Raw genomic sequence first — 14,767 nt, forward strand, 5'->3', positions numbered from 1 at the left:
AATCCCCTCCAGCATGTGTGCAGCCAACAAACTCAAGCTCAGCACATTGAATGATTTGTCCTGATGCAGACAACAGTTCAACAGCAGCAGTGCTGTAAGGACAGCCTTAATGGACTAGGCATTTTGAGAAAGGCTGAAAGAAGACTGCTCTGCTGTCTTTAAAATCTATAATGGCAGAGAATTGTGCAAAGTTTTGGACACAGGTGTTCCCAGGTTAAAGGAATCCTGAACCAATACTCATGGCAATGAGAACAGACAGGCACATTAAGGATGTCTGGTAGCAGAAGCCAAGGATAAGCACTTTACTGTCAGAAGTAACAACTGAGGTGTTGTCTGCTGTGCAGGTATCTGTACAACAGAACAGAGGCACTCAAAGTGCACAACCACAAAGTGATCTCCAGGCAGTGCAGATAGTTCCTAGCCTCCCTCTTTCTGAAGAGGCAGAGTGAATGAACACCTCATCTTGGATGTCCACAGGCCTTTGAAGCCTCTTTGCTGAGGTCAGAGGGAGACAGCTGAAAGCATTTGATATTGAACAGTCTAATATTGACTACAATCTTCCATTAGCCTGTATTCCTTACCTCCCCCTAAGAGAGAAGAAAAAGAAGGAATGCATCACTTGATGTTTCAAATCATACTTTAATTTTGTCCCAGCAGGTGTGATCAAGATGATGTGTGGTTAAAGACAAGACAAGCCACAAACTGAGCTCAGTGTAGTACCAGATCTAGTCACCATCTAGATTTCTCTCAGCTTTTCACTGAGCTTTCCCCTCAGTGGGGTGTAGGGTTTCCAGAATATTCCTTAACTGCTTAACTATACAATAGACAGAGTAAATACAATGATATCATAATTTGAAGAGTGCTGTGTGATGCTACTTCCAACTCAGAAAATCCTTTGTAAGAGAAAGATCCTCCAGCAATTTCCAGAAACTGAACATGAAAACAGTCATGTAGATCAGACCAAAGGTATATCCAGAATAGTGTGCCAGCTTTTTAACCTACAGCAAATGGCCAGGGAAAAAGTGTACGAGAAAAAAAAAAAAAAAAAACAAGCATGAAAGTAAAGCTTGTCCAAAGTAATCTCCCAATTTTCCTAAGCATCTGTGTTTTCAAACCTCCTAAGCTAGAAGTTATGTCCCTCTGTCCTGAAATCAACTGATGTCTGAACTCGGACAGGAGGCATTAGAGAATCAGACAATAGCTCTCACATTCTTTTTTAACTGACTGGCTCAAAGCTAGAAGGAAGTTCTGTCTTCCATAAACTCCTACCACTGGCCAGCAAAAGACTACAGCCTCAGTAACACCAACTGAAGGCAGCCATAAATTCACAAGACATTTTAGGTTCCTGCTTAAGAGGCAATTATGAAATGCACAGAGAAAGCTAAGCTAAAAAACTCTGAGTGAGACTCGTATGATTCTCCAATCCAGGTGGAATAAGGAACAAAATATGAAACACGGCATGCTTTTCCTGAGATGGTGGGTACTGTGTGTGATTCTAATTTAGAGACAGTCATTTCACAAGAAGGGTAAATCATGAACATCTCCAAGACAGTGGGAGGGTAGGAAGGGGAGAGAGAAAGAAAAAGTCTGCCAGTGAGAGCTTCCCAGACTAGTTTTCTTCTAAATTAAATTTCAATGTCAGTGGCACATTTGAAAAAAAAAAAATTATACAAGCACACAGCATGCAGAAATGCAGACATCAGAAACAGTCTAATGGTCTGCAAAACACAAAGTGGGAATAAAGTTACCTTTTGTTTTTTATGCCAGGGGCAGGGGTTAACTGCAGCATGTGTGCTGAAAATGCTGCCAAATGTTGAGGAGTATAGCAAAGAGAAGTGTGGAACACAGAGGCACTGTGAGAGACAGCATCTTCCCGCTTACCAGAAGCTCAGCTCAAACTCCTTCCTGACGCTTTAAGGAAGACAGCATGTCAACAGCTTCTACTGAAGTTCTACCAGAATTCTTAATTGTTCATACAGTAAAGAAAAATACAGGCATGAGAGCCACATTGTGCTCCTATGACCAAAGGTCAGCTGTTACCTAGGGGTATACAGGGAACGAAGTCTGCTCCCTCAAGAGTTGTATGTAAAAAGATTCTGACCCTGAGACGTACAATGAATGAAAAAAACCCCACAAATTACTGACATCTTAGTACTGTACAACATGGCCACCTGCTTATGTCATCTTTAAGGATGGACTGCCAGAAAAGATTTTCTTGGCTTGAGCACGACATCATACAACAGGCTACAGCAAAAGCATTTACTGAGTAGTTCCCAATTCAAACATGCAACCTCCATTATGTTCAAAGGCCATTTTCAGGTAAACACAAATGTCCCTAATGTTTTTATATGAGTACCAATCAGGTAATATCTGAGTCTTAAAAGGGGAAAAGCATTCCCTGGTTTAATGCAAGACGAGTACTACATTTCCTGAATCAAGGTCATTCAGCATGCATTCAGACTGGAAGTGGCACTTTTGTTTGAAGATTCTGGACAGCAAATCAGTTAGAAAACTCCCACAAGCACACGGAGAAACAAAAGAATTTTTTTAATTCCTAATGAATTACTCTTAGCAGATATGTGCTCTTTTCAAGGACTAGTGGCACATCATCATTTATTCCTTTACACATAATTACATCTTTGTACTACATAAATCCTGCTGTGCCTTGTATCCAATTATTATAGTTTATCTCCTCACCCACAAGAAGTTCTCTGATGATGATGATATCACATGAAAAATTGTAACCTGTGACCAGCCTCTAACGCTCAAGTACCAATTAGAATGAAAACAGGCATATATGTGCACATTATGAAAATCAAAAAGCCCAATCTTTAGTACTCTTTTATGTTCTTCCTTTTTTTCTGCAGTATGCCTAACTATCACAAACTGAACCTGACACATTATCTACAAAAACACTGGCTTGTGATATTTGAATATTTTAAAATGTAGGTACACTCTTCAAGTAAAAACAATCACTGTCCTCCTCAGGAACTACAGCTTCTATTATGCTACACTAATGTACATTGGTCATGCATTAGAAAATACTCTTGCTTTTACCTAAACTAGTTGTCAGTTTCTTGCCCCACCCCTTGTCCCTCTTTTACACTGTGTAGCTTTTGTAGGTTTTTGGCTGTTCCATGAATCATTTAAAGGGAAGTGAACTGTTAGAAATGTAACAGAAGGAAAGAAAAACTTGGCTTTTCAACAGAAGGAAAGAAAAACTTGGCTTTTCAACGGAACTTTTCTCTTATGGGGGTCATTGCATGCTTAAATGAAGAGCTGGCCTGCTAACAATGGGAATCAATACAGTAGTGGAACAAGATAACAGTTTAGAGTATGAAACAAGCTTCCAATTTAGCTTGAAGGTGATGCAGGCTGTATAAAATAAAAAGGACAAGTAGTAACATATACAGCTGTTTGAATCTTTCTAGTAGACAAAATTCAGTATTTGGTACAGGTATCTTTTAGGGGCAGGTACTGGTATGGTAAAAGATATGTCTGGTGCATCTGGAAGACATTAATAGCTTGATGCTGAAGAAAGATATTGCTCTTGTAAGTTTTACAAGTAGAAGCCAAATGCATTCAAAAGTTCCACATTACATTTCACCAAAATCTAAAATTTTTAAATAAGCAGTCTTACCAGGAAAATGAGGTATGCTTTCACCATCTAGTTTGTATGCAACACCAACTTTGATTTCTGGAAATACATCCAAGATGTCCAATTTGGTAAGTGCCAATCTATAAAGAAACATTACTCTGGTTAAACGAGTTGAAAAACCCTTGACTCTTATCACGTTGTTAAAAAAAATCAAACAAAATTGACTCCTGCAACTACTTTTATTTCTTTAAGAAAATATCTCATATGGGACTAATCTGTTAGCTGGTCTGACTTAAAAAAGCTACCCCAAACCAAAAACAAACAATCTCTGAAACAAGACAATGGCAACAAAAAAGGATAAACACAGTTTTTCTTGCATCCTTCAATCTAGTACTACATGAAGATGCCCAAAAAAATCAAATAACAGGCCTTCTCCAATTGAATGAATTTGTCTGTGGCTTTAAGTGTTATAATTTTAATTGGTGAGGGTGCTGCCAAGATACCAAACCATCTAAGGTATAGCCATTTAAGATGACCATTTCATTGCATAATGCCTGTTGGTGTCTGCTCCTGTCCTCTCCAAATGTTCCTGTCCTACAGCGAAGACAAAAAAATAATCTAACACTGTCTCTACAAATACCTGGCTACAACTTACTTAAAACAAAACCCACAAAGAACAAGAAAAACAGAAGTATTTAAATAAAATATGTATTTACACTATTTGATCTGCTAGAAATTCTATACCAGTTTGTTTCAGGCACCCATCTTTCATTCTGATTAACATCCCAAAGACATATCTGTGTTTTTAATACTTACACATACCACTAGAGATACTGATGGTTTCCCATCTATGTTATTTTGAAGACAAACTAACAGAAGAAATCTCCATAAAGAAAGGACAGAAAAATCTACATCTATAAAAATATCAAATGTAAAAATACTTCATGATAGGAAAAACAAGGAACAGCTAATTTATCAAAATATCAAAACAATCAACACAGCAATATTAACAGTGCAAATGTTACTAACTGGTATATGCACAATTTACAGTAATCTACAGCATTTCATGATTTTCTGTCAAGCTGCCAGCAAAGCTCAGCAAACAACTCACGCAGTAAATCCATTAATCATATAGACGTATCGGAGTGAGACAAGGTCCAGCCAGCCACATCTTCTCTTCCTACCAGTGGTAACACCAAACTCTTTGCCTCTCTGTTGCAGCAATTCTCCAATTTCCTAACAAAGAGTAAGATGCATCAGCATGTGGGTTTCTTTGAGTTGCAACACATGATGCTGGTCTTTACTTAACATTTTACAATACACAAATTACAATTTACATTGTAAATTACCTTTAAAGTCCTTCCCCCTGTTTTTCACAATGCTGTCCACTTGGATGAAGACAGCAATAGAAAATGTTCTTTCTAATTCAAGAGAACAATTTTTAGGCTAACTTTGCAAAATTTGTTCCTGCTCTAACTTTCTATTCCACAGCAATATCTAAGAAAGTTGCAATCATGTTTGGCAGTCCTGTAAGCTCAGTCTAGAATCAGAAGATTGAGACATGCAAACACATTGTCACTTACATATCAGCACTTAACCATTGCTAACACTGACTTAATAAAATTCAGACAAGACACACCAAGTTATTTTGTGTCAGGTCACACCTGAGGCTTCAATACTCACATTATCCTGTTCTGTAGGAAAGGCACCAATTCCAACCCTGGTTGTGTAGGCTTTCACCACTCCGTACACTTCCCCAACGTTCTGCGGCGGCATGCCCAGTCCTGTGCACACACCTCCAACTGTGCAGTTTGATGAAGTCACAAAAGGATATGTGCCTATTAAAAACCAAAACATTTCGTTTAGGAAATTATTAAAACACTGGGTTTAAGCTGTTTTTTCAAAACAGTCTAACCTGGTGAGAGACAGTACTTGCACTGCACTTACCTAGATTTTACAACACTCAAAATCATAACACACAACAAATGTATGTTACAGTCAAGAACACATTAAGTAAGCTCTTAGTTTTGTAAGTACATTGTCTGATCCACCTTCATTTGAAAAGGTAGAAATCTTACTACTTCAACTGGTAAAAATGTACTACATAACAATTCTGAATGATGGTACAGGTAAAAAACTGGAGTAAGACACCAGAAAAACATGCCTTGCTTTCTTACACTAAATAAAATCACTAATTGAACAATGCAAAAATTTGAAGGGAGATTCTTAAGAAAACAGTATTAAAAGGTTAGAGAATGGAGATTTACTATTTTTAATTTTTAGAGGAAAAATAAAATACAAACTCTACAAACCAATCAGCACACTATAAGGATAAGAAATTGCAATGAAATGCAGAGTTCTGGAAAGAACAACTTTGTTTGCATAATCAAATGAAAAAAGATCATTAAAAAAAGAAGACAAATGGAATACAGACTAGTAGTACAGGTCTGTCTCTAGTTAGATATTCAGCTGTCATTGGACTGCAAAAAAGAGACCTGACTATCTCAAAATCCTTAGGTTTATACCTTTTTTTATTAAGTATGGCAAATGAAACTGACCATGCCAGTCCCCAGCTGAATTGTGAACAAATACTTCAGCCTCACTATAACTGCACATAAGCAAGATACTTCTACCTGTTGTGTCAGACTTTTTTGTATGTCTTTTGATATGAATCAGCGATAGGTAAGAGAGGAACAACCAAGACAAAAGGAACTAAAAGTGATACAGTTCTTTCAGCAATATAGACATCTGTACAAAGTCAAAAATCTTTCAGACTGATCAGTGAGATTTCACAGATTAGCTTCAGGTATCTCAAATCACTCCAGAGACAGACCCAGGCATGCAGGTGATACGTAACAGCAGTTTTCAAGCATTAATCAGTTTTTAATCTTAGAACACAGTAGTAAAACTTTTCTTAGTACTGACAGGTGAATATAGCCAGTGGATGTCAAAACCAGAGTCAATAAACAGTTGTTACTCGCTTTCACCTCCCAGTCTGATATATTTACCTTGCTTTGTCATTACTCTGTGCTTAAAAACACAGAAGACCACACATCCCCAAACCTGCCCCCCCATTCCCAGACAAATGCATACATAAGCTTCATTACAGGCTGCAGGAAAGTGGGATGGACTGCAAGCCTGGAGATTTACCATCCTCACAACCAATAGACACACATTCACAAAACTCACTTCAATATTCAGATTTCTATGCAACAAAGCACAGAAAACAGCCTCATTCAGAATGATTAATAATCAAACTGGCAGTGCCAAACCTTTTGACTAGGGCTTGTCTAGTGTTAACACAAGTGCCCAATCCACTGATGGTATCTACCTATGGAGAGCAGATTTTCTCGTGTGTTTGAGTCTCACAGCAGAGGCAGGAAAAAAAATCAAACTAATCTGAACAACTCTGTATGTATTATAGATATACCTGATGTGTTAAAGACTGCCTGCACCTTCTATTTACATGAAATCCAAAATACTCATCATTTACAAGAAAACAACCCCCTTCATAGACTTTTTTGCAAATATCTCAGTTTTACATCAAAGATTTCCCTGTGAAAAGTATATTTGAAGACGTCTTTCCTCTTTTTTTGTCTTGTAAAAAAGGATGTGTCTTCCAGTATTCAATTATGAGAGTTTGGTGCTTGTACTTACAGAGAGTAACCTAAGACACATCTTACTCTTAAAATAAGAGGCATTCAGACTGAGTATGTTTGAAAATGCCCAATACCACAACTCATATTGGTTGAAAGCTGAGTGCATGCCAGTTTCATAACTGTTTTACAGCAGTCTTTATAGGCTTCCATTTCAGGTGTTAGCATCTTCCTAACAATAAAAATCATGCTGTTACAAGGCCAGCGAGACTGAAGAAAAATGTGACAAAATGCAGGAGCCAATATCACAGGCTCACAGAGTGGCAGATTATCTGTCGTTACAATGTAATAACCAAACAATCCTCCCATTAAAGAAAAGCTGCTTCTACTACCTAGAATCTTCTAATTTATTAGCAAACTTACAGTGTTTTAAGAAAAACTGCATAATTTTTATATCAAATAGATTGGGGTAATCTTTTCAGTCTTTCCTCATTAGCAATCCAGATTACAAACACTTTTCCCAACAATGTGAAACAATGGAAAACTGAGTGTTATCTGAAGACCCTCTTGAAAAAGCAAGCTGATTTTTCAAAAGTCAAGAAGTATTTTGCATACATGCTTTGCCTCTCAAAGCTCTCCATTTTTATTCTCAAGTGATTTCCACAGATGTAAAAAACAGTGAGTGGTTTCATTTACAACTTAGAGATGCTGAAGCAATAGCTACACTCTAAGAGGAGCTACTTGATCTTTAATGCCATTCAAATTATTACTCTCGGGAGAATCTACAGCTTTTTGAAATCATTTAATTAACAACTCACTCACACACCCCTGCATTATTTCCTAGTCATAGAGAGTGCTGTTCTTCCAAAACAAAAACAACTTCTGCCAAGAGAACAGCTTATCACAGGAGAGTTTATATTTAATGTTCCCTTTTTACAATGCAAGTGTATATCAACATGTGTCTCAAAAAGACCATACCTACCAAAATCTATGTCCAGCAGTGCTGCATTTGCACCTTCAACTAAGATCTTCTTTGGTGGTCCATGTAAAGCCTCATACATGAAATAAACACCATCCCTTACCATTGGTTTTACTTTTTCCATGTAGCCCTGAATAACACAAAAGACTATTGTATAGTATAATTTCATTATGATAAAGGCAGCCAGAGTAGAATTGCTATTGTTCCCTCATAAAAATACTCATACTCCTTTTGAAGAAGAAAAGCAAACAAAGAAATGTTACATATGCCACAATGTGAACAAAGGGAGGAAGAATGTGAAATTCAGATTTACACAACAGATATGTACACTCTCCCTAAGAGGAAGGAAAAAAGGGGGAAGGATGAAGAGGAAAGAAAAATCCAAACTTCTGAAAGCTTTAGAAACACTCAAAGCATGAGTATTATCACTGTATTATATTCGGTCTTTCATTTTCAAGTGTTTGAAATGTCTCCCCCAAAACCTGCATGTAGGGAGTTCAGTTTCTGGCCATCTGCAGCTAACATATGCACACAACTGTGAGCTATAATTTTTAAGTAGAAGTGAAGTTTTTTATTGGAATTCAGCATCAAAAGCCTGAATGCCATTGAGTAGCTGGATGCAAGAAGCCAATAATATTCAGATTATCACTTGGTACACAGCCTTTCTCCATGAGAACACATGGAAGTTCTCAATTTAACAATTTACTCCATGTGAAATGTAACACTTTGCCTTTCAGAGTGGAATCAAGTGCATCAGCATAAGACAAGTAATTTTCTTCAAGCTACAAATGTGTGGTGTTTCCACCTTAACAAGGAGTTTCAGATAGTCCATAATCCTGAGTTGCTTTAAGTAAACTATAAAGCATTATGAAGTAATCAACTGTAACTGGTTTCTAGACCTACAAACTAATCAAAATACAACAACATATGTACAACTGGCTTTACTTAAAGTAAAACAAACAGAAGTGCTAAGAACTCCCATATATTCTACTATAGAGCTGTAAAAATTAAAGGTAGAGAAAGGATGATTTCTTTGGCCTGATTTTCTTAAAGAATTATCATGTAATTGTGTGTGCCCTCCCTGTTCTCCACACACCTCAGTGGTTTTAAACAGTGTCATATTTGGTTGACATTTTAAGGGTTAAAAAAAAATCTCACACAGGTTTCTACAAGAAGCATGAATAAAAAGGTTGGGTAGAACAGTAAGACACCTCACAAGATTTTCACATAACTTGGATGCTGTGCAAATAAAACCTAATGCCAGAAAGGAAACTCTCAACTGTCCCAACCTCAGGGAAAAGATCAAATCAGAATTCATTATTAACCATAAGACTAGTTCACTGGCAATCAGGCTTCATTAGCTCTGCTGCTATTAATTTCCATTTTTCTGTGCTGCTAGACAGTATTTAGTTTTACGAGTTATTACTTAGAAAAACTATTTACTTCAATTCTTAACTTTCTGAGGCAACGGCTTAACATTCTGCTTTACAATAAAACATACTTCCCCCAACTACAATCCTGGTTTTTCTCCTAGACTGTATGCTTGAGTAGAAGTAAGTCAAGAAGAAATCACCCCATACAACCCTTTTTCTTTAAATTCAAGTATCTCCTTTGAAAGTAAGTTTTGAAACATAAAACAGGGCCAAGAGTGTCCTTAAGGATAGCAGCAGACTCTGCAGCACTGATACACATGGTTTCCCATGACACAGTCTAACTCCTCACACAAGCACAAGCATCAGTCACACCAAGGGATACACATATCAGTAACTGCACACAGTGATTAGATAACCAGAAAGACAGAAGCAGGCTTACCTTCAGCTTTTCCAATTCCCCTTCAATATCTATTTTTAAGGTAGGATATATTGCTTTGTACTGATTGGCTAACACTTTGAACCTGAAAGGCAAAAATGCTTGACTGAGATTTGTTTGTTTTCTTCCCACCAACCCTTGATTTTTACTGGTTACGTATCTGCAGTTATTTGGTAATTTAACCATTTCAAACAATGAATTATTATAATAATCACGATTGTATAATTTATTAAAATGATACATAATTTTTTATTTTAAAAGAACTTTTAACTAAGAAAATTAACAGGAACCAGATATAATTGCTTACACAGGGTACTATCCAGAAACTGAAAACTACACTTACAACTGTGTACAGTAATTACCTCTCAGAAAAGTCATCAAAATCAGAAACAAGATCGCACATTCTGAGTCCACTTCGAGCTGCCTTTGAAGAATATACTGGACCAATTCCTTTTTTGGTAGTTCCCAGACTTTGAAAAGATAATAATAAAGAGTTATTGATATAAAGGTGTTTTTTCTCTAAAGCTATTCCATCCTTAGCATAAAATGAAATGCCATTAATTGTGAGCATGTAACCTTGTTTCAAGCATTTAAAACAAAAGATATTTTAGGATGCAATCTAGTGTCAGAATATCACTGCTTAAACAAGCAAATATGTTCATCTTCTACATACTTCTGTTTTTAAACCAATAGTTTTTTGTACTTTAGTGAATGCTTGCATATTTATTTGTACACAATTCTAAAATTTATACTTAAGGAACCAAATGTCAAGTAAACATCCTTCAGTATTATGAACCGAAACTAAATATCTTCCTAAAACACTGTCCTGAAAACCTAAAGAAAGTCCTCCCTAAAGCAACAGCACAAAGAGTACGGATTTTATGTTTGTGTATAAGAAATATTTCATTTCATTCTAAATACCTCAGCTGGAGCCAGGAAAACAGAAGACACTGCCAAACATCCAAAAGTGACCGAGACACTCAAAATGCTCTCTATGTTGAGTTCAGACATAGGTTTTCCACTGTAGCTGATTGTGAAAAACTGAATTCTTTTTCTTACCCTTACCTGCCCACTCTCCCTGAAAAGCCTTTTCCAGCTTAAGTCCTGATGATATAAAACTTGCTTGCACTGACTTTACTGTGAGAGAAGTACAGCTACTTCAGTCATGTTAAGTAGCTATCAAAATGGAGCCAAACTGTACTCATCACAGGCAGATTATCAAATACCTTCCCCATCATGCTCAATACATCAAGTAACTTTTTAAGGAGAAGTGAACAGGTCTGCAAAATTTTCAAAAGTGTGCTACATGTGTTGTTAAGCTTAACTGTGCACTTAGTTTTAAAGGGTTTGGGCTCTTACCCCCCTCAATCAGACACAGACTCTTCTTCAGTTAAAAATTTTGCATGTGCAGAGTGTCCCATAGTTCTTCAAACTGCCTTGAAGGCACCATACCATAACTCAGTTCAAGAGGGCCTCCAGGTAAAGTAGGAGGCACAGGTCATATCAAAACTTTATGTTATTGAGTATCACTTGATATGTGAGTGAACAGAAATACAGTTCATACTAGTATATAACTCCGTAGCAGTTTGGATTAGATTCAAAAATACCTTGGAACAAAACTTGAATTCTTCCAATTAGACTCAATACCAAGTAATCTCAGGGAGTGATGTTTACCTCCAGTCCAGGAAAAAAAAAAACATTATAATGAACTTTGCACCACACTGCATCCTTTAACCAGACCAGGACACTGTGGCATAAACAACAGACTCTAGCCTCCAGCATCCACCCCAATTCACACACTTCACAGAGAAGGGTTGGTTTCCATTTATTTTGTTTCATTAAGACATACCAATCAATAAAAAAAATTGTCAGAAGACTGTACTTACAGAAGCTAAAACAACTGTATAAGCAGAATCCACTGTATTAGATTTTTAGACTAGATTGTATCAGGCTTTTCTATAACCTTTCTGCAAGGGAAGCTACATGATGAGCCTTACTGGTGAAGGTTTCTGAGCTACATTTGACCAGGCAAAAGCATTCAATTAAAATAAAAAATAAACTTACCATTTAGAATGGTAATTTTAATGGTAATAGTTCAAAGTCTTAGGCACAAAAGAATTTTAACACCAACCATGGCATGTAGTCAATCTGCAGTAAGACATGCTATTTCATAAATTCCTTGCCTCCAACAAACAAGAAACCATCTTTTGATAATCCATGACAGCCTGTTCTTAGCCAGCCTGTAGTACTACTCTCCCCATTACAGTTATTTAGCCTTAAAATTTAGGAGGAAATAGGGTAATTTTAACAAGCTTGAAAACTATAAGTTGTAGATCAAGAACTCCACAGAAAGAAGAAATTCAGCATTTTCAAGAGTGACTTTAGTTATTTTGCTTTGAACATAAATATTTTCCTGAGTTTTTTAAAAGCAAATTATTTGGGTTTTCCCTAACAATCTTTTACCAATAGAGTGGTGCCTTCTCTCAAAGTAACTGATTTGAATGACAGTGTTTTTAACTGTAAATATTGTCATATAGCAATTTTAGCTTATGCTCCATAAATATTGAAGAACAGCTGATACACAGTGATAACAGCTAATAACGGCTCATTAAAATAAGAATATTCCTCCATATTTATCTATATGTTCTGTTTGCTTTTTAAATCCTAAACCAGCAGGTAACAAGAGAGCTGGTACAGCTCAGACAAGTGTGAAAACGACTCCTTGTAAAAATCACTGACAAATTATCCCTCTATGGCAACCTCTGTGAAGATACACCCACATCAGACACTCTCTTCAAGCTTATTATCATGGATCAAACATTTTTCAGATGAGTATGTCTCAATTACTTTTCATCCATGTGATCTCTCTTTTTGGAAGGTCTTCTAAGTTTACTGTTATCTGAGAAGCCCATAGCACTACAGTGCTTCCCAGCTTTAGACAGGTCACTGTTAATTCTGCCAGCTTTTTCCCCAGCCCCAAGAACTAGTGAGCTACTAGGAAAGCACAAGTTAAAAATAGGAAGATAGTTTCTAAAAGTTTTGAAAGCTTCAGAAAGTGAGTAGCATTCTGTAGAAGACAATGTCAACATCTACATGCACCTCTGACTTTCAGTTATTTGGAGATGTCAAAGGGGTTCTTCAATATTCATAAAGAGAAATATATTTATACAAAAACAAATACCTCCAGTAAACAAAACACTGGAAGCAGAAACTAGCAAATTAACAACTAGAAACCTTTTCATAAGGCAGACTATAAAGACAGACCCCTTTAATTAAGCATATAATCTTTCACAGGAAGATAAAAGTGTAAGAAATAATCCCTGCATAGTCCACATTCAAGAGTCACATGGATTTTTTTTTTTTAACCCACTGACCAAGCAAAACAGAGATTCAATTAATTAAGTCCTGTTTGTACAAAGTCATCCATGTTTGACAAAATAAAACTACCTACTTCTTTCCTGCTTGTTCTTGCCTCTGTTGTTCTTGGATGCCATCAGCAGCTTGGTGAAAATCAAACACTAAGAAAATAAAATAACTTAAGTTGAAAATTTGTGTGAAACAAATTATAACAGCAATGATTTCTTCAGACCAACTCTGTTTACCAATGTGGAAAATAAATATACACCCTTAAGAAAGACAAATAAAACTAGAGGAGTTTTTTCTTCCCTTTCACATTTTTCACAGGGAAGAGTTCTAAGTTTTTTCAGAGACTTTTTAAAAAGTGTTTATTTTGTAGCATATTTGCAAAGTGAGTATGCATGTCCCACAGAACAACTAAGCCGTTTTGGCTTTGTAGTGGCCCCAAAGAATGTATGGATAAACGAAGAAAAAATGTAGTTAGAAAAAAATCCTGGAAATAGAATACAGTAAAAAAAAAGGTCATACTGCTAAAATTCAGGTGAGACCTGAAAGTTAACATTCTCACCTGTTTTACATATTTCTTAAACAATTTCAGGCAACATCAATTAAAACACATTTGAAAATAGAAAAGCCCCTACCAATGTCTGCTATGTCTGCTATGTCAACAGAAGTCAACTTCATAAGCCCCGATTGTTTTTAAGCATTATATTGTTATTAATTATAAAGATTATGCAGAGTATTCCTTGTATCAATACTCTGTCTACCATAAAAGAAACAAAAAACCAAAACAGAACAACAAAACTCAAAAGACACGCAAACATCCACGCCCCCACTCCCCAACATCCCAAAAATCTTACAAGACTCATGTCAAATACAAAGATTGGTGGGCTGGTGCACAGCTTATAGGCTAGCAGAATTAATTCAACTGGTTTTCTTAAGCACTATTTCCTGAAAGTTAAAAACACTGCACAGGAAAGAGCCATGTAATAAGTATGTTAATCTCTCCAGAACAAAGAGTGGTTTTCCTGTTTGCCTTACCAATTTGGCTTTGTGTTTATTTCCAGGCATTCCCACATTTTAAAGAATTACATCATGGCCAGCAGTGTGAACCTACCTTTAGCTGATCTGTTGTTAGAGACTATTCACAGATCAATACCCATTTTAGAGAAGACATTTTTATCATGGTAAAAGACTTTCAAATTGTCATCAAAACTTTCTAAATAGAGGCATTATGAAAGCTCATTTCTGTGAGGAGGTTGAATGATTATGAGTGACAGCAACTGGTCCTTTTTACTCACAATCTGTTTAATTATGAAAAATTCACAGCACTGCCATTGCAATATAATCATCACAGAACAGTTTTTCTAGTAACTGAGCAATTTCCAAATAATTCACCTAGAGAATTATCAGAAAAGATACTGGTAA

The 14,767-nt window shown here is 36.4% G+C and overlaps 1 protein-coding gene across 1 annotated transcript in view; it reads right to left on the reverse strand.

Moving 5' to 3' along the window:
- Positions 1-14,767, reverse strand: part of ADSS2 (adenylosuccinate synthase 2) — a 36,943-nt gene that overhangs the window by 3,227 nt on the left and 18,949 nt on the right. The window contains exons 5-11 of the mRNA XM_059468421.1: positions 13,434-13,500; positions 10,345-10,452; positions 9,986-10,067; positions 8,177-8,303; positions 5,282-5,436; positions 4,710-4,834; positions 3,641-3,738 (exon numbers count right to left, since the gene is read on the reverse strand). Of these exons, the coding sequence (XP_059324404.1) occupies positions 3,641-3,738; positions 4,710-4,834; positions 5,282-5,436; positions 8,177-8,303; positions 9,986-10,067; positions 10,345-10,452; positions 13,434-13,500 (762 nt within the window). The remainder of the gene's footprint in view (positions 1-3,640; positions 3,739-4,709; positions 4,835-5,281; positions 5,437-8,176; positions 8,304-9,985; positions 10,068-10,344; positions 10,453-13,433; positions 13,501-14,767) is intronic.

Source organism: Ammospiza nelsoni, chromosome 3 (assembly GCF_027579445.1).
Source record: "Ammospiza nelsoni isolate bAmmNel1 chromosome 3, bAmmNel1.pri, whole genome shotgun sequence".
Lineage (NCBI taxonomy): Eukaryota > Metazoa > Chordata > Aves > Passeriformes > Passerellidae > Ammospiza > Ammospiza nelsoni.